Here is a 20,821-nt window from a genome sequence, read left to right on the forward strand (position 1 = left end):
CAAAATAAGATTTCTGAACTGATCTGTATGTTAAACACGAATCCGAATACTAAACATGTTCAATTTGATGTTGAAGTGCATTTGAAAGCAGTAAAATAAGTGTTATTAAGTGTTAATAATGCTCTGGTTTGACAATCCAACTTCACAGTGTCTAAAACACAGGTCTAACAGGTCTAACCAGAGGCTGGGTCTGGGAGGGATTAAATAATTGAATTTAGCAGAGAATTGAGTCTCTTTGTCCTGCTTCTTAAAAAGGTGATTTGGACCTCGTGGCTCTCTCTGTGTGACGGGATGCCGCTGAGCCTGAACTTTTAAAATGCAGCTGAGGGATGAGGAGATATGAAGTCAGACTGCTTGCAACTTTCGAGTCCTTATTACAGAGGGACACAAAGGTTGCTTCCCTTTTGCCTAAAGGAAGGAGGGACCTCTGCTGGACATTTACTGTCGTCTGCAGCCAGAACAAAAAGATTTCACCCCAAAGTCTGTCAGTTGTGCTTATAGAGGGATAGATAACGATGGTTTATATCAAGCAACTTCTATTTTGAGCCTCAGAAGAGATCCAAAGTTACAGCTTGACACAACTGATTCATGACTTGTATTAGATACATGCTGAATGATACTTAATAGGCCCTGTATGTGTATATAATATATATATATATATATATATATATATATATATATATATATATATATATATATATATATATCACACATTTCAATTCCCCCTGAACTTCCCCTCATCCCTTTTTCCCAGAGCACCCTTTAAACAAACAAAACAAAAGCATTTACGTTACACATAAGTTTAACTGACAGTAAAAACAAATGCCAGATATCTAACAAAAAGCTAAATTTAAGATATAACATATAAACATATAAATCATAACGTACATTCTGTACGACTCTTAGAGAGAGGCCTTTCAAACCTCTACATTCAGGCTTTCTGTGTGTTTCTTTAACTGGAGGTACGGGGTCATAAAGATAGTTTGATTCTCGTGGTTTGGACCGTTAAACTCCGCCCACCCGCGGGCTGCACCGGGGTGCATCTTCAAACACCCCCTTAATTCACCTGCGCTTCAACGTCACCGTAGCTAGCTAGTTGCTACCGTTAGCTTACTCATGGACAGCTTCATAGATAAAGCCTTCGCAGCTGGAGATGAGAGCGACGCAAGCAACGACGAGTGGGACATCGGGTGGTTGAATAAAAAGTCTCCCCACATTAAGGTAACTTCATTTATTATTATTTAGACACTAGTTTATGCAATTAGAAGCTAGCAACGACACCAGTGCTGCTTACTTACTAGCTAGCTAGTTGCTAACACGTGTTACGCTAGCTTTAGCATCTTTTTTTGAGGTAGCAAGCTAAAAACGCAGCTTTATTGTTCGGTTTGCGGTGAAATAGAAACAAGATAATAACATATTAGGCTGTCTCAAACTAGTTATGTTCAAGTAGAGTCGTTCATTTATATTTATATGTATAGAGAAACTAGTTATTAAGATAGAATTCGCCGCTCTTTTTTTAACCTTCTTCATCTTCGTCTTTTTTTAGGTTTATTGGCAAACAGTGAATTGGTGCAATACCGCCACCAACTGGTGTGGAGCGTAGTACTTACCGTATAAAAAATAAATAAGGAACAAAACAGGCTCATATTTTCTTAATAATAGTTAATAGCATGTTCTATTGTTTCGTGTTTCTGACATTCAACAATAACATGTTCTATTGTTTCCTCTTGCCCACAATAGTCTCATTTTCCTGTTTACCTATTTTTTGAAGCGTACTGTTTAAGCCAGTGTGTCCAAATCTAAGCCTTGATATCACAGTTTCATCTCTCCTGTTGCTTCCTGCACATCTCATTCCTCCCACTCTGTAAAACCATCGTCCCCTCTTTTAACCTCCACGGTTAGAAATCCGTTATAAATTGTCCCAAACAGCTCTACCAAGTGCAAAATGAATGTGTTAACACTGAATAAATGATCAAAATCATTCAACCATCACAATCTCTGGAAATAGAGGAGCTCATCAAAGCTTCACAGCTGGACATAATTAAAACGAATTGTGCTAGTGATGAGACAGCCTTAGAAAGATCTTGTAAAACATAGACAATACGGTATTAAACCTTGAGAGACGCGTGTAGTTTGTTGGTGTATATATACAGTAACTGTGAACATTAGTACACAGTATTTACTGTGTAGTATTAGTTTGTAGTACATTGTTTGTACCTGTAGCACAGGTAAGATAGTTTTCTTTCTTCTTTGCATTTGTGTGTATTGACGTTGATCTTTTTTGATCCCCGTTGTCACAGGTTGTGGATGACGCCGTGCCACAAGATAATGAGTCGTTGTTGAAAAGAGCCATCAATGGAGGAGACGTTGGGACTGTTCAACAGCTGTTGGACAACGGCAAGTACCCTCTGCATTGTCTGTCTGACACTTGAGACACTTTACCACCGGCTGTCTTCACCGTGTGGGCATGTAGTCACTTTTTATCAGTGTTCTTATCACTTTTATTGCTTCATCCATAGCTTCATAGTTGGCTTTAAATAGCAATGCCAAATTAATATTCCATATCGTCATCGTCATGGCTTCCCAAATCACTTAGAGCTTGTTGTTTTCATAAGAAATTATTCTTGCATGAGTCCTCTTGTCTTTCATGTAGTTTTTTAGGGGAGCATGATGATTAAGGATGTCTGGATAGTTGAATTGGTCTAAATTGACAAACGTGTGTCAAGCGGCTGGTGTTGGTGTTTCACAACGTTAACAGTTATACCAGAAAGTGATGTGCAGACGTCGAACAAAAACAAAAATCTAAGCAAGGAAGTAAAGAAACAACACAATCTTGTTTTGTGTTTGCATGTATGTGCGCCGGAGGGCGTTGGGCACGGACTTACTTTTTACTGTGATCATTTCCTCTTAATCGGATGTGTTTGGTGTGGACAGGCGTGGACGTGGAGACCAGGCTTGGCTTTGAATGGACTCCTCTGATGTCTGCCGTCAGCGTGGCTAATTACGAGCTGGCCAAACTGCTACTGGACAGAGGGGCGAGTGCCAACTTCAGCAAAGGTCAGATTCATTTGGATCACTATGTTTGAGTTAACTTGTCAAACCGGACCTCATTCTCACTGAGGTCCTGAGGAAATGAGAGGAATGAGCTTAAAAATGGCCACCGCCACACGTGGCTTTTGTTCAAATAAAGACAAGTTCTCCATTGCTTTCATGTTTGTTTATAGTTTAATGGAAGCCCACGCTACTTCCACACTTTACTTAGTAATCTACCCAAATACAACTGGGAAGTTACTAACACAGGACATGAATCAGGAGTTCACCGAGCAGCCAAATGGAAAAAACACTACTTTTAATAAATATAAGGCAAACCACAAGTGATGTTTCTTTAAGCAAATAGGGCAGAACATATAAAAAGAAACATTAAATAACAATCGTAGAAACCTGTGAAATTCAATCTTAAACATAATGTCAAAAATATTACCCATATCTTAGGTGCTAGTCACCACTATTAAGTGTCTTAAAGCTGCATTCTCTCTAGTGTCCAGCAGGGGGCGACTCCTCTGGTTGTATAGAAGTCTATGAGAAGATGACTCTACTTCTCTCTTGATTTATTACCTCAGTAAACATTGTAAACATGAGTTTATGTCTCAATCTCTAGTTTCAAGTCTTCTTCAATACAGCGTGATGTTCATTTAGTACATTATGGTCCATTTAGAGTCACACAGACCATAAAGCAGGGGATGCTTTAGGGCGGGGCTACTGTGATTGACAGGTTGCTAACACTGCGATGTCCGGTCTGGGAGTTGTCTGTGTTTTTGTCGTAGAACGTTAACTCTTTCACACAGAGTTTTCACTTCATGAAAGTTAATCGTAACACTTTGGTCGCCTAAAAATGTCTTGTTCAGTTGAACTTAGCTTCACCCTCTCGTGTCACTTCTGGTTGCACAAAAACAAGATGCCGACGACCAAAATGTCAAAGTCGAGGCTTCAATACGACAGTCCACGAACCAATGGGTGACGTCATTGCGACTATGTCCACTTCATATATGCAATATATCTTATTACCTCAGACCTATGGCATTTGACGCTGCATAAATTATGCATGCACTTTGTTTTTCGTAAACAGAGCAGTTGATCTTGGTAGCGAGGGCAACAAGTTGCCGAGTGTTTGAATGCCGTCTCTGCTCTTTCAAAGCGCCGCCATTTGTAAAACCCAGAGCTCAACGGAGAGGAGAGAAGCGCAGTAAAGACTCGTAGACAATGAAAATGATGCAACATAAATTTTGGTAAAAACAGAAATAAGTTAAACTGTTTTGGATGGACGGTTGATATCATCGTCTACCCGCTGATCTCTCTGCGATCCCTCAACCACCAAGAAACAAACTAGAGCCGATAGTTTGATGAGGCAACACGTCTCATTGCTGCCCTCCAGGCTCTGATATCAAACAGCCGTACCTAATCCTGACAGTCCCTCGTGCGTTGGCCCCCCCCCACCCCACGTGACTAATACAGGTAACTAATAACTATTTAAATGATATTCATGCTGCACAATACGTTATTTTGAGACCACTGCATTCCTAATTTCCCAGAGGATCCATTAGAAACCCTCCTGTGGCCTCCTGCACTGGAACCAGAGCACTGGTCATGCTCTTGATATCTGATGTCAATTACGCGTGTGTGTGTGTGTGTGTGTGCGTGTGTGTGTGTGAGACTGATTTCACATGGTCTCGGCATCTGATGCTCGAGGCAGGTGAAGGAAATGATTAAACCGAGGGATGACGTGTGGTCACGTCCCGGTGGAATGCACGAGTGATTGATAACGGTCACCGTGCTCCTGTCATGCCGCCTCACCAATTCTCAGGCCTCAGTTTTATTAACTCCACCGGGAAAGTCTGGTTTACACCCACACACACACACACACAGTATAAACACCCACACACACACACACACACACACACACACACACACAGTATAAACACACACACACACACACGTAGTATAAACACACACAGACAGATGTAGAGCCAAACATGCACAGCCACAGGAACCCACATACAGATGTAGTGGCGCAGGTATGCACACACACACACACACACACACACTCTTATAGATGCTGTGATACCCACATGTTGGAGACTGTCATTGGTGGAACCAAACAGGAATGGAGTGCAGAGCCACGGGTCTCAGACCGGTGTTATCGGGAGAAGATAAGGAAGCTCCCTCGGTCCCATAAAGGACGCCACACTTCCTGATGCCAGATAAATGAACGGCTATCCATCTCCATCACCAGATTCTTTATTCTTTTCCTTATTACAGCGCGATGCGTGACTGCATTGTGTTTAAACAAAGAAAGAGGTACTCCTCCTTTGCTCTGATTTTTTTTGCTAAATAGTTTATTAAGTGTAATTACGATTACCAATAATGAGGATTTTATATCTTTCTTTATATTTACAGACTTTTTAAATGGGATTTTGCTGTTTAATAGGAAGATTTGACTGTTTGTTCCTCTTTTTTAAACTCTGAAAGGACGCAGTAAACCCTCAACATGACACGTGGACACACCTTTTGTCCCGATAACGCTGCTTTGTGAACAGCAGATTCGTGTTGAAATCTGCAGGACGAGCGCTAGTTAACGTTAGCCGTTAGCGGTCGATGGGCTGCACAGTCCTGCGGAGTTGACGGCTAACGTTAACAAACGTTTCATCATGATGCGTTCAAGCAAAATGAGTGTTCGGCGAAAGTCATTTTTAACTTCATCATGATGTGTTCAAAAGTAATCTAAGGGCCAAACTTGTTGGCTTTTATGAAGTATGTTTTCACCGCTTTGTGCTAAGCTAAATGTTAGTTTAGAGTCAAATGAAGTGAAACGGAAGTTAGAGCGTCTTAAGCTTCTATTCAGCAGTGAAACAGGATATCATGGAGCGGTGTGCCGATACAAGAGAGATTTAAATTTAAATCTGCATTTGATTGGACCGCTAAGAAGTGGGTGGGCTTAGAGTGTAGCGTGATATTATTGGTTGACACTATCTTACATCAGCACTCGTCATATTTTGTCTTAATAGGAAGAAAAGATGATTTGATTTTGGCATAAAAATACGAAGAAACTGATTTCTAAATAGGTGCCGAATATGACCGAGTATGTGATCTAAAAAGGCTTAAAAAGACGTTTCATCTCGCCAGTAAACATAATTAAATGTTAATATTGTGATGGTGCATTTCCCCATTGGTGTGTTCTCGTGCACAGATCATTGGACGGTGCTCATGGCCAGCTGTACGGCATCTGGCAGTGAAGACAAAACCGCTCGCTGTGTGGAGATCCTGCTATCCAGAAACGCTGATCCCAACATGGTGGACAGGTGAGGGGGGGGGGTTGCAGATATGTTTCGGGTCAAAATGTTTATAGGACTCTCGGCACAGTACGCACTGTCACACCCCTGTTGATGTCGGCCAAATAAAAACACTCCAGACGTGAGGTGCTGGATCACATTTCCTTTGATGGTTCTCGTTAGCTGCCATGTGTTAGCATTATGCACCGCAGCTCTCTACACAGTGTGTGTTGTGTTTGGAATGTCCTGTTATGGCATGTGCATGTACAGACGGGTATCAGCCAGACAGACAGACAAACAAACACGGAGTGAGGGGGGGTTAGAAGCTTGGATGGAGTCCAGTAAGAATGGTCAAAAGGTTACAGAACCAAACTAAAATGTCTTCATAACACAATGGATTCAACAGCATTGTTACTTATTGAAATATAGTCGTTTTATTGATTTATAGATGTTCAGGTGTCATTTGACACATTGCCAAGTCCACGTTTAACCACCAGCTTATCCATCAAAACATATTCAGCTTTTGTTCTCGTGTGTTTTCACTTCAGTTTGTTTGTTTTTAATGAAAGTCGGTGGAAGGCTTTAGCATCGGCAAAGAAAGCATCCATTACATTCTAGAGCAGATCTGAATCACGGGTCTCGTTTGTTTCACTTATGGAAACGTCCTACGAGGAGTTATTTATTTAAAATTATACACTGCCTTCCTGCATTTAACAATCATCTTAAAATGAATCTGCTCTCTGAAACTCATTTTCTGACTTTCAACAACATCACGAATGTGCAAACCGATTCAACTGACAAAAGCATCTGTGATGATGGAAGAGTGACGCTTTAAAACACACCGACGGTGCGTTTTGGGATCCATGAAGTGATATCAAATCTGGTTCCCTGTCCTGGTGAGGAACAAGAAGAATTCCCTGTCGTGTAAATGAACTTGCAGCACTTCTACCATCTGTGGATGTTCTCCGTGTCAAAGGGAGGATGCCCCCCCCCCCCCGTTCCTTCCCAGACAAAATATTTGAAGCGAGAGGAGGAGGAGGAGGAGGAGCCAACAGCTCCTAAACATCCAGAGCACAGAAAGAGGAGCATGAGGTTCATGTGGGTGCAGAGTGTAAACCTCCTCCTCACCTCTTACGTCTGAATATCAAACCGATGATGAACACCAGCTGCTCATCCCTCCGTTGTCGTTGTCGTGTCAACAAGAAGTCTCTGTCGTGTCTCAAAGTCCTGCAGGAGCACGATGTGGGGTCCATTGCCTCCATGTGTCCTCCTCTGTCTGATGTTCTGATCCCAACATGCTTCTCTGGGCTGCACACGGTAGATCCAAGACGTTCGCGGGGCTTTTATACTTTTATAGATTTTGGGGTTACGTGATTTGTTTCCTCGATCAGTTTACTGCATAATTCCAGTTCCGACTTCTCTTAGTTGCTGCTGTGAGACGTGAAGAAGGCCCCGCGCTTTGATAAGAAGGATATCAATATTCATTGATGCAGCAGCTGTGTCATGTCTGTCCCTCAGCAAAATGTAAAACCTCCTACAAATAATGTTGGAAACACTGAGTCAGGACCACACACGCAGGTCTAGACTCAGGACTCGATTTAGACTTTGAGTGTGGGGAGAGCTGACCTTTGAGATTAGAATCCCTAAAAACTTGGTATGACTGAAATCAAAAAATTTAAAAATCGACGTTGATTTGACAAGATGAAAGTAGAAACGATGGCCCAACTGTAACTAGCTGAGGAAGCAATTTCTTTAACTCTGGTTGTATTGGGCAAAGTGGTGTATCAGCTGTCAGTCTGTTTGGGGACCGGCCAGATCTCACAGTCTGAAGGACACACACACACACACACACACACACACACACACAGTATGAGAGTGACCGTGGTACTCGTCAACAGGCCTTGGGAGAATGCAGTCGTGCAGGACATGAAAGCAGAAATTACCAACTATCCCGTCCTGCCGGTCAAAGAGGAATCAGCTGATGGGTGGGGGGGGGGGCAATAAATGAATTGTCATTCCGCGTCACAGCCATCGCTTCATTTGTTTGGCTTCACATGAAACATGAACGGCGGATGTCTTGTAATTCATAGACGGAGGTTCAGATTCACACCTCCGTGTGGGAGCAGAGTCGGTTCGAGTTGACGTATTGGTACAAAAGTCGACATCAACCCTACACAGCAGTCCGTCTCCGACTGTCGGCTCACATCACCATATGCTGCGTGAGATTTGTCTGCTTCCTGCATTTACAGGATTTTTGCATTAGAAGTATGTTTTTATCAGTTTAGTGGATCTGAAATGCTTTAAATGTAATTTTTAAAAAGCATACTTATACATTTTGTTCTGAAATATTGCAAATACTCTCTTTAAATAGTCTTTCCCCGACCGTCTCGTGCACAAATCACAATCCTCACAGAGTAACGTCACACTTAACTGTGTTTTTATCTGGCTATGAGCTAAATGATACGACTGTACTGTGATGAAAGGCATCAGTGCAGCAGAGTGAACACGCTCCAAAGGATGAAATGATGAAGTTGCAACTTGACTCGTTAACGGAGACCAACAACTGCGAGGCCGTTATTCTAGTGCTTAACACGATTCTACATTGTAGTTATAAACTCTGCAGTGGGTGGACATAGGCTCACTTTATTATGTTACTGTGTTAAACACCCAGTCAGTTATTATTCATAAACTTTATACACAATGAAGTCTCTGAGCTGTCCCTACACCTTAAGCCGACATTTTTCTACTTCTACCGTTTTGCTTTCTGTCACATTCCTTCAGACAACGATGTCGAGGAGTTAGGTAAGAACCGGTGCAGTTCCCTGCGTTGGTCTAACGTAGTGAAACGAGTAACGTCGGCTAAGTTAACACTGCTGAGCTAACGCTGGCTAACGACACATAATCGGCCTTCGTTGTCTCTGCCGGCCGTTTACGTGACGTTCGTCTGACGGTCACCAGGTACGGTTTAAACCTCTCCCCCTCTTGCTGTGTTGTTCTCACACACAAACGGGTTCCCGTCAGCGCTTTAAGTGGAGTGATTAATTGCCCCCCCCCCTCAGCTGCCGTGTTTGAGTCCACGGTGATAAGATACCGACGAACTGTAGCAGCTTATTTATGAACAGCCTTGTGTCAGACAGAAGCAAACACATGAAGCCAACAGAGGAGGCACGATTGGTCAGAGAGGTCAACGTTAAAACCATTTGACACGCCGGCGGCTGTTGAACGACATGTTTAAACATTCGTACCCGCTACAGTAGATTACCCTGCATGCCTCTGTGTTGTTGTGCTTAAAGGAATACTCGGGAACATGGTCATGAAGTGTTGTCGCTCGTTCCTTCACAGAAGAAACAAATCAAAATGTCCGTATGAACCTGCAGCGTAATCCCACTTCTCTCGTTATTGATCCAGGATGTTCCAAACAACAGTTGCTTTGTAAATAAATAGCAAAACACGACGATAGGATGAGACGGTTGTGCAACACAGAAGTACTTCATGGAAGAAGCAGCTCTTAATGTGACCTTTAGTCTCTGTGACTCGACGGTGACTGTAACTGACTCCTGTTCGTGATATTTGCAGAAATCATCTGTGATCTTAATCCCGTGAGAAACTTGCTGTAAATAATAAAAAGTAAAAATGATAAATTCAAGTTTTCTCACTCGCACCTCGGCAAGAGGTATTTGTAAATATATATATATATATATATATATATATATATATATATATATATATATATATATATATATATATATATATATATATATATATATATATATATATATATATATATATATATATATATATATATATATATATATATATATATATATATATATATATATATATATATGCGCATGCCTGCCTGCCTGCCTGTGTTCATTATTTTTTAAATATAGATGTCATATAGTTTGATGTTTTGTAATGTAAGCGGACGTTATGCAGAATCTTGACATACCGGGGGGATAACGTCAGTAAATAAAAATATAAATATGAACTTCACGTATCTTGAGTTTGAAATTGTGATAAAAAAAAAGTATTGTTATTTATTTATATGAAGATTCACAAACACATTTTGACATTTGTGTTTCATGCATTCAAGATCTTCAGTTTACTAAGTGAAGACAAAGAAAAGCAACAGTTAGAAAACCTAGAACCAGAGAATTAAATCTTTCTCTTTGATTTGATTTCTTGTGTTTTTGTCATATTGATTGTTTTTATGTTTCATCTATTGTGTTGTTTTATCAGGGTTTAAATATGACTTCCTTTGTCCCGACAGTGGCGCTTTCGGTTGTTTTATTGCTTCGCTTCTGCAGCTTTTGTCAGTCAAATAACTTAAAGGTGCTATATAATAAATATAAATAAAGTTATTATAATTAATACATGAATTGTTTCGGTTCTACTTGAACCTTTTGAGAGCAACGTCTCAGGCCTACAGGCGTTATTCAAACGTCGTTTCTTTGCATTGTCACAGTTCAAAGTCAATGGCTGCCTATAAAGCGACGTGTGCTGCCCCCTGGTGGTTTCTCTCTGCCTTCATCATCATCACCCCTAATGTCACGTCTCCATTTTCCTCCTCTTCATCTGCTCAGGTCTCAAATGACCTGCCTGATGCTGGCGGCCCGGTCCGGCTACAGTAAGGTCATCAACCTGCTGGTGTCTCACGGGGCAGACGTCAACGTCCAGGATGTCAACGGGTACTCGGTGCGTCACGCTTCACCTTCGTCAGATCTACGCTGAAGCTCTGAAATCACAAAGAAGGAATGTGTGAGACGTCTCACAACAAAACTCTCTTTGGACTGAAGGGTTTTAGACTTTTAAAGATCCATCATCACGTTTCATTGCTGATCATTGATGATCCATGTGGGCAGATACACATTTGTTGTTTGATTATAGCAGCTGGTCTACAAGGATCAAATGTTCTTCATGTTATAAGGAAATAAAAGATTTTAAGAGATTACATGTGAATACATCACGATAACGTTATAATTTACCTGCAGCCAAAACTCATTTTCACTGAGCAGAGCCTGAAGGCATCATAATGTAACTGAAGTGAATCTTCATCCGTTACCCCACTGACGATGAAGTGACACTGACGTTCTCCACCAGGCTCTGTCGGTGGCGGTGCAGTACGGCAGAGAGGAGGCCGTGCTGAAGCTCCTCCAGCTGGGAGCGAACAAAACTTTAAGGACCAAGGCCGGCAAGAGCCCTGCAGACCTGGCTGTGGCTTACAAACACACACAGGTACCGGAGGTCATTCTACGATGCGTTTCAGAACACGTGTTGATCAACGTGATGATCAATGAGTCTGAGAACATTCCCACTGCTGAATTAAATAGCATCCTGACGCCAGCGTCTGTTCACAGATCGTCCGGATTCTGGCGTCTCCGTCCCAGATCTCCACCGTCCAGGCCTTCAGCTCCATGGAGGAGACCCTCTCCAAGTTCTTCAAGACCAACTCTGCACCGCTACCTTCAAAGGAAAGGTAACGACGACCCCAGACCTGCTGTCGGGGCCGCAGTTCTGCGTTCGTGTGAGCGTATGTGTGTTTGTCGCCCTCTGTTGGATTACCGGAGCAGCAGCGCCTGTGCAGCAGGTGTTGTTGAACCGTCCTTCAACCAGACGTAAACAACAATAAACCTCCTGCGTGAGTGTTTAGTCTCTTCAGGCACAGCTGGGCCACAACCATCAGCCAACAACATCGTTTGTGTTGGAGCACGTCTGGCACCCGGAAACTGGAGCTGAGGCTGCGCTGATGTGTCTGAACTCAATGACACCCAAAGGAGACGGAACATAAAAACTAGAATAAGCAAATTCTTTAACCAACTCTTGGAGATTGGAACATTAAAACTTGTCAACATCAGTGCAATCCTAGTCCCAGCTGGATCGTACTTGAGTTCTTACTGTAAATTATATGTATGATAAGTCCTATAAACCTCTGCTCTTCAGTGTAACCAAGCTGGACGACCTCGAGCTCCTCCTACACGGCCTCGACCTCGGCTACCTCGCTGACATCATGGCTGTAAGTACCGATGCTGCAATAACATTTCATCAAACACGTACGTTTTTGTACGCACAAAAGATAACCGAGATAACACGCCGGTGAACCACACAGTATTCCATCTGTGGGTGAGATACAGCGATCCCTACAGCTGCGTTGTTGGCAGAATCACATTCGCATGCTTGGGAACATGTCATGAGACGACCGGTTTACATATTTTACTCATAATGGATCCAGTGTGCCGGATTGGCTCGAGCTCAGCTCAAGCCTGACGAGCGAGCGCTGGGTTTGATGGGTGCAGGTAGAGCGTTGCCTCATGCAGGTACATCTGTTTCAGCTGCAGAAAGTTTTGATTCGGTAAACTTCTCTTTACTTTTTTTTTTCTCCCTCCTTCCCCACACACACACACACACACATGCACAGGAGCATGACATCACCTGGAGCTCCCTGTTGACCATGGAGGAGGAGGAGGACCTGCAGAAGGTAGATGATCACTGTAACGTCTGTTTGTCTGTCAGCTCTCCTGCTCAGTGCCAGGAGACGAGGGGCAGCCGCTGATGACTTCTGTAGAAAGGAGGTGGTGAGAGACTGAACTGATGATCGTTGTTCGCAGCGTATTCTGGGATCATTCGTTCAATTGTATTTCTGTCAACTTGAGTCCTCAAATCTGGACAAAGCGGAAAATTAGTTTGGTTTCCCACATTTGGGCCATTACAGAGATCCAGACTAACTTCTTCGTTTCATTTTTACTGTATTTTACCTTTTGGCGGTTCTCGTCAGGCGGCAACCTCCGGTTCTGCCGAGTGAAGCTGATGCAGAAGTGTCTTACAACTTGCATTGAATACGGCCGCCGCCATCTTGTTTTTTTTTTTTGCAACCGATTAACAGAATAAATCAAGAGAGAAGTAGTCATTTTCTCATAGACTTCTATACAACCAGAGGAGTCGCCCCCTGGTGGACAGTAGTTGCTCCTGTGTGAAAATGGCCAAAGCCGAGTTCAAGTGCGGTCCACGTGTCTACATATATATGAGGACGGTGTAAGAGGAGCGAGTGTGTGGTGAATTCATAACTCACAGAGCTTAATGTGGAATTCCAGTCCAGAAGCTCGTCAGACATGAAACTTAATTGTGAACTACAGACATGGAAGAACATCACTCCTCTGCATCGGGTTTACTCTCAAAGCATCATGTAGCAAACAGCCAAAGAACATCGGTAAACGTATCAAGAGAAGAGATTTAAGTTGATCAATTAATACTCCGTTTGTCAGGTCGGTATCACAGACCCAGAGGACCAGCAGAAGGTGCTGAGCGCTTTGAAGCAGATGCACCTGGACAAAGTGGACTTGGACACAATCGGCCTGCCGGGAGCCGTAGAAAGCGGGTAGGGACCCGCATCTCAACAAACACCGGTACTCAACACGAGACTGTCTCGGAGTGATAACCGTACAAATGTGAGTTAGTTTTAGGCTTCGACACGCATGTGAACCGCTGATTAACTGCAGAGTTCAACCGTCAGAGTGAGATAATCGGCTCAGATCAAGTTAAAATATGAGATCAGGACATCGGCATTAATACCTCCTCGTCACCAATCGCCGATCGTTTTATAAGATACGGTTCTACTCGGTGACATTGTGGTGCGTTCAGGCTCTTCAGTGAAAATGAGTGAATTAAAATATTGTCATGTGTTCAGTTGTAGGCCTATATACAGCATTACAACTAGTGATGACAAGATGTTTTTATCAATAAATATATTGATAATAACATATAATTATGTGTTTTTATGGAATGGATCACAGTAGATGACTTTAATAAAGTAAAAAGATAACATTTAGATTTTTTGATGGTTTAGACCAGGGGTCTCTAACTGGCGGACCGCGGTCCGGATCCGGACCCAGACGCAGTTGCATCCGGACCCAGGACCTAAAATCGACATTTCGCAGGCAGTTAAATCCAGCATGTCTCACATGTTCAGAAACCGTAACTATTGATAAAAGCGGTAAATGAAGCGCACTACGAGACAAAGCACAACTCCTTTGAACAAACGCACCCACTCACATCTGAATGAAGACACAGAAAATAAACAGAAGAGCCCAAAATGATCAGAATCCTAACACGTGAATTCACTGTTCAACAATGATGTTACAGAGAGAATAGAGCTGAAACAAGTGGATTAATAACCACAGATAGTCTATGCTCACTGAATTTAAAGCTGAGTTTAAAGCTGCAGGACAATTCAGTGAAATTAATGTTTCGAAAATGAATTCCTTTATTTTAAGATGCACATTTTTCAAAAGCTTTCTGTTACGTCAGTGATTCTTTAATCCAGCCCTTATTGTACTTGAAATGAGAAGAACATTTATTCATGCATTTCTATGTATTATTTATAATCCATCCAGTTCAATTTCAAAACTGAGAATAATAATCATATATATGGCACTAAATAGTGCAAGTTAGATATTATTGTAATGTTCCGGACCTTTGCCCGAGGAGATTTTCTCGATCTGGACCTTTTGGAATTGTAGTTGAATACCCTGGTTTAGACTGACTGTTGACATGATTGTTGGGACGGTTATGAATAAAGAATATATTCTGTATCCTCGTTTACCCGCTGGTTAAACAACACAAAACCAGAAGGATCCGTATCGGTCAACATCGGCAATTGGTATCAGCGGCAAAGAAGCATGATCGTGATCTTCAAACGTCACATTTGCTCATTTTTTCCCTCTGTGCTGATCTGTGACTCAGAACGTTGATACGATCCCGTGTTCTGATCCGTCGCACACTTAGACGGAGCATCGCAGGAAGTCAGCACGATGAGATTAGAACGACTGATAATCTGATCAGAGGCTTCGTTCTCTGCGCCCTCTCCTGCAGCACAGCCCAAACACCACCGGTGGTGCCTGACAGACACTTTGTCAAAAGGTGTTTGAGAGACTTCACAGTGTTTGAAAATCTAAATTTCGGTCTGCTGGAAATAAGATGGAGATCGGCTGTCAGCTGCAAAAACAAGTATTCCACAAACACTCAGAGTTAACTATAGTAGCAAAACTTTAAACACTTGTCAGCCACACAACTGAAACCCTCCCCCGCATCCAGCCCTCCTCCATCTCCCCGTAATGCTCCATCTGTCCTCCACTGGAAGTCGTCCATCAGCCCCGTGAGCATCCCGCTGTCTGCTCCATACCCCCCCCCATCTCCGTAGCCGAGCCCCCGAGCCGCGTCCTAATGGTTTAAGCGGAGCCGTAATGATTTGTAAGGTGAGAGGCGATGGGAGGCTTGCACTGAGCGGAGGAGAGCCAGCGGCAGGGGCCAAACAAAGCCGTCGCACCACACCACCACACCCCATCACTCCATGAGTAGAGAGAGATCTCCATCAGAGCCTCGGAGCTCCTTCAGGGTCCTGCTTTTTCACACTCAAATAGTAGAAAATTAGTCTTTAAAACATTTTCTTGACACGTCAGTGACCTGTGGGGAAATAAATGAAGGCCTGGAGTAATTGTTGCAATGAAATGTGACCTTCTCATGCAGTCAGAAATGTATTTATTGAAGACTATGATGACCTGCCATGTGCAGAAACAGAAACATCTGTCCAGTCATTGTTAAAATGCCACTTTGCAACAATTCAACAATTGAAGACGGACTTCCGTTTGAGCTCAAAGACGTCCGGCGACTCAGCAAAGGGCCTTGACCGGGATATGTTGGGAGGTGGAAGAATCAACATGAGGAGCTCCTGACTCCAACTGCCATGTGGTTCTGAAATGACATGAACGTGATCGACTGCGATATTGGCATTTTTAAAACGCTCCGCTCAAACATAAAAACCTCTGCTGCTGCGTATCAAATCAGGAGCTTCCTAAATTAACAGCCAGCCAACGGGGGGGCGATCCAGATGTTTTGGCTTCACTTTTCGCTGGAGCTGTCATGAGGTTGCCCCCCGCACACCACCGCGGCAGTCTGTGGAACAACTTCACCGAGCGTTACGAACACAGTCCAGAGGAGAAGAATATTTGTTTGACGCAAACATTTGTACATTAGAAGGATTGTAACGTGGATCAGTGCTCTGGTGATTAAATGTCGGATGAAATGTGTTCTAAGAGATACACTGTGAATAAAGAAGTTATTTTAGAGGCAACGGTTTGAACATTAGCAGCAATGTAGCACAACGTGAAAGCAGTGCCAAGTCCCTAAAATCAAGGAATAATCGTGCTGACCTCCGAAAGAAAGTAAATGTGCATCACTCTCCTCTCAGCAGCTGCCGCTGAGCAAGGCACTTGCTGCTGGAAACGAGCAGGTATTTCCCCGAATCAAAAGAGAAATGCTCACAACGAAGCGGCGTCCTCCGCCGGCATTCCCACATCACGTAACGTCCTCCGATCCCTTCAGCGGATCTTCCCACCAGGGGCCCATCATCACTCTCTGCTGCCTAGATAAACTAACAGCAGCTCCGGCTGACTGACAGTGTTTACTCGGCCCTCTGACAGAGTGTGAGGAGGGCCGTGGCGGCTGGCTGCCCGGTTCCCCCTCACCGAGGGAAATGTACCATTAAGATAAGAGCTATCAATATCCCACCGGACCAGGGGATGGGAAGAGAGGCTGATGAGTATAAATAACTACCAGCACAGGGAGGGTGACGGGGGGGCTCGGCCACCTGCTCAGTTTTCTATAGTTTGGACCAAACGTGGTGTTAACATTCCCTCGGAGACCACCTCGCCAAACGATCCATCTGTCTGCCCCGTCACCGCCGGGCATCTTCAGCAGGCGTCGCCTCGTTTTCTCTTCATGTCGGACGTCTTCTAAAAGCTCCAACAGAGTTTTCTGGACGCCGAACAGAAAAGGAGTGTGACTTTAAAAGAATACATCTTCAACAAAATGATTATTTCATGTGTTGTCGTTTGTTGAGTCAGATATACGACGCTCGTGTTTTGCAGGAGTGAGGAGCTGCACAACTTCCTGGTCAGCGTGAGGCATCAGTGCTGCTACCTGACGCAGACCATCCAGGACGTCATCGGACGCTTTCCTCAGCGAGCCTCTCAGGTCCGTCCGTCTGTCTGTGGTGTCGCGCTGCTTTAAGGTTTACCGGTCAAGTAGAGACGCCGTATACGTCTCAATCACCTGTCAATCAGCATGTAGCCCCGCCCTAAAGCATCCCCTGCTTTATGGTCTGTGTGACTCTAAATGGACCATAATGTACTAAATGAACATCATGCTGTATTGAAGAAGACATGAAACTAGAGATTGAGACATAAACTCATGTTTACAATGTTTACTGAGGGAATAAATCAAGAGAGAAGTAGAGTCATTTTCTCATAGACTTCTATACAACCAGAGGAGTCGCCCCCTGGTGGTCAGGAGAGCATTTCCGCAGAACCGGAGGTTTCCGCCTGGATGAGACCGGCTACCTTATACGAGTGCAACAGTTACTTTGTTACCAGCTGTATATATATTTATAGATTTGACCTTTTTGTCTGCGTCTCTCTGGTCCTCCGTGTAGCTCGTCTTCTCACTGGACCCCAAAGGGGAGGCCCAGGCCGTCTGCAACCAGCTGGTGGTCCAGACCAAAGACCTGCAGAGGGAAGTCAACTGCCTCCGCAACCTGCTATGCCAGGTGAACACACACACACACACACACACACACACACACACACACACACACACACACACGCTGCTGAGCTCAGACTTTTCTTCATTTTAAAGCAGACATCTGTAATCTTATTGGATTGTAAATTGCTAAAATGGTCGTAAAAAGCACAAAATCACATCACACCACGTTTGAACGTATTGAAGAAGACTAGAGACTGAGACCATAAACTCATGTTTACAATGTTTACTGAGGTAATAAATCAAGAGAGAAGTAGAGTCATTTTCTATAGACTTCTATACAACCAGAGGAGTCGCCCCCTGGTGGACATTAGAGAGAATGCAGCTTTAACACATGAAGCTTTGACTTCACTCTTCAGAACCAGAGGTTTCCGCCTGCTAGTGATTAAAGTGTGTGTGTGTGTGTGTGTGTGTGTGTGCGTGTGCGTGTGTGTGTGTGGAGAAAGTCGTTCCTGACAGGGCAGAATCCTCACAGCCCATAAGTCAGCACCGCTGTGACATCGACCTGTCAGCACACAGACGATGAGGCGGAGGGATGGGGGGGGCGCAGGTTGGCGGGGTGAGGGAGTTTAAGAAGGGAGAGGCGGGGGCAGCAGATGGAGGTGTGTTGATAGTGTAGGTAGATGTGTGTGTGAGATAGCGTTAGATGGGGGGGGGGCGGCGTTGTTCCCTCGGTTGTGTCAGACAAGAATCTGACGGCCAACGGAGCACATTTGGACCCACTGGCTCTCAGCCCGAGGACCATAAACACACAAAATATAACACACACACACACACACACACACATTGTCTCTGATGGAGCTCCCACCACACAAGTCGGGAGACACTGTGGTCGATTTTAGTGATGCTTTGGAAAGAAACTAAAGAAAGGGAACAAACAAGTCAAAGAGTAAACATCTAAACGAACAGCAGCCATGTGAGGACGGTGCTCGTCACTGCCATCTAGTGTTGACTTTCATTCATGTGTGATGCTGAATAAACCAAGTGGGAAACTGACTTTTATCAACTTTCATCAGGAAATTCCATTTCAACATTGCATTCATGGAGTGAAACATGACTGAATTAGAGACGCACAGATTGCTATTTTCTTGGACAATTTAAATTTATCCAATTTTCATCCTGAAAAATACCCAAAGTTCACTGTCGAAATATCTAAACATCAAACTCTTTTCTTTGTTGTCATCTAAAGTGGTTATTTGTATAAAAAGCACACTATTGAAATGACAATGAAATGATGTATTTTTATGATTGAAAACAAATCTTGGCATTTTGATAATATATGATACGCTGCTTATAGAGGATTTAGTGGCCTCTAGTGGTGAGGTAGCAGATTGCATCCAACTGAACACCCGTCTGCTCACGTCTCCCTTTCCAAGACGGGAGCAACGACCCATAATGCTAAATCTGGTGACGCGTCAGCGGATTAAAGATTAAAATAATGTTTCTTTTTGATTTGGTATCCGTGCTGCGTTCATGTGCCGTGGGAATACCGCCTTTCATTTCCCACAAGAACAGCCTCGTTGGTGAATTCAGGAAGTTGGAAGAAATCCGAGTTTGCCCGAGTCATCTTTACTGGAAGCTGAACTCGTCACACGTTCTCTCCTGAGAGACCGAGACCCGGCTCGATGAGTCCTTGAGGATTTGGCACAGGACGTTTAGGTGACTCAGCTTTTTCTGTGGTGGTGCGATGGGACCAGACATGCCCGTGTGATTCCCACCACAACACGAACTGACCTGATATTTCCCACCCAGGCTGACCAGTTAACTGTCATAATCCAGACTGGATTAGGTTTGAATGACCCCTTCTGCTTCCTGCATGAGGGCCACCTCACTCTGACCGCAGGACCCTGTGTGTTTCTCATGTGAACCTCTCCTCCTCCTCCTCTTCCTCCTCAGATGGACCAGTCCGGAGATTGCTGCCAGCTTCCTCAACCTGGTTCCCGCAACCGGAGGACGCGGTTGACTCTGACCGGAGTCGCACTGAGCGCGTTCTTCCTGCTCCTCTGCAAAGCAGCCAGCGGGACGTTTAACCTGCCGAACCCTAACCCCTAACCCTAACCCCTAACCCTAACCCCTAACCCTAACCCCTAACCCCGAACTCGTGTTAACCAGTTAGTTTCATCAGATCATCAGAATATTTAGTTTTTGATGATCTGTTGGATTATGGAAGAACTGATGAAGCTGTAAATCTTTTCGTCCGTCTTGTCTTTGAGTTTACTTCAGAATACTTTTCATGTTTTAAGGGTTTAAGCGAATATTAAAGTTTCTAATTTCTTGCAATTTAAGATGTTTTCAGTGCCTGCAAAATCAAATAGAACTTGATTTATCGACAAAAAATAATTAAATATATATATTTTTACTTTGATCGTCTCAGAGTTTCAACAGTTTGTTGTTGTTTTCAGTGAGTAGTTTGCTTTTGAGAGACATCGATCATCTAACTCCAATAAACGTATTTCCAAAACCGTTGATCTGTTTTAATGCTGTGACATCGTTAAAAGACCAAAAATCATTTTAGTCGACACACAAAATGTTAAAGACACGTTTCTAAAACCCAGAAAAATAAACTCTTGATTGTGAGTTGTCAGCGTAATCCTCAAAGAGCATCTGGCTCAGGTGACTTATGCTTCATACTTCATTGAGTCAGTCAGTGTCTTCATGACCTGACTTCACAGTGAAGTTAAATATTATTTCTCTTCATTAAACATGGAGTGGAACACAGTGATCCGCTGTAAGGGGATTTGGTCCAGAAGTGCACAAATTACTCCAATTACATTTGATTTCTATTACGGACTTATTACAACTGCTGCTGCTGCAACAACAAAGTGGAGTTCAATGGGCTGAGAAGAGCCGAGCAGAAAGAGAGAACTCCTGAATCGACTTGTTTTATGGTTTTCTTCCACGGG

At 43.5% G+C, this 20,821-nt stretch overlaps 1 protein-coding gene across 1 annotated transcript; it reads left to right on the forward strand.

The window, feature by feature from the left end:
- Positions 1-1,116: 1,116 nt before the first annotated feature.
- On the forward strand, positions 1,117-20,215 carry asz1 (ankyrin repeat, SAM and basic leucine zipper domain containing 1; the record flags this gene model as incomplete). The annotated part of the gene is made up of 13 exons (XM_079276345.1): positions 1,117-1,221; positions 2,301-2,397; positions 2,935-3,057; positions 6,245-6,356; positions 10,913-11,024; positions 11,430-11,564; positions 11,687-11,805; positions 12,270-12,342; positions 12,745-12,804; positions 13,589-13,701; positions 17,249-17,354; positions 17,812-17,925; positions 19,815-20,215. The coding sequence occupies 13 exons, from the start codon at positions 1,117-1,119 to the stop codon at positions 19,968-19,970; spliced, it is 1,425 nt and encodes a 474-aa protein (XP_079132471.1). The 3' UTR covers positions 19,971-20,215.
- Between the last annotated feature and the right edge of the window lie 606 nt (positions 20,216-20,821).

The sequence above is a fragment of the Melanostigma gelatinosum genome (assembly GCF_949748355.1).
Source record: "Melanostigma gelatinosum genome assembly, chromosome: 1".
Classification (NCBI taxonomy): domain Eukaryota; kingdom Metazoa; phylum Chordata; class Actinopteri; order Perciformes; family Zoarcidae; genus Melanostigma; species Melanostigma gelatinosum.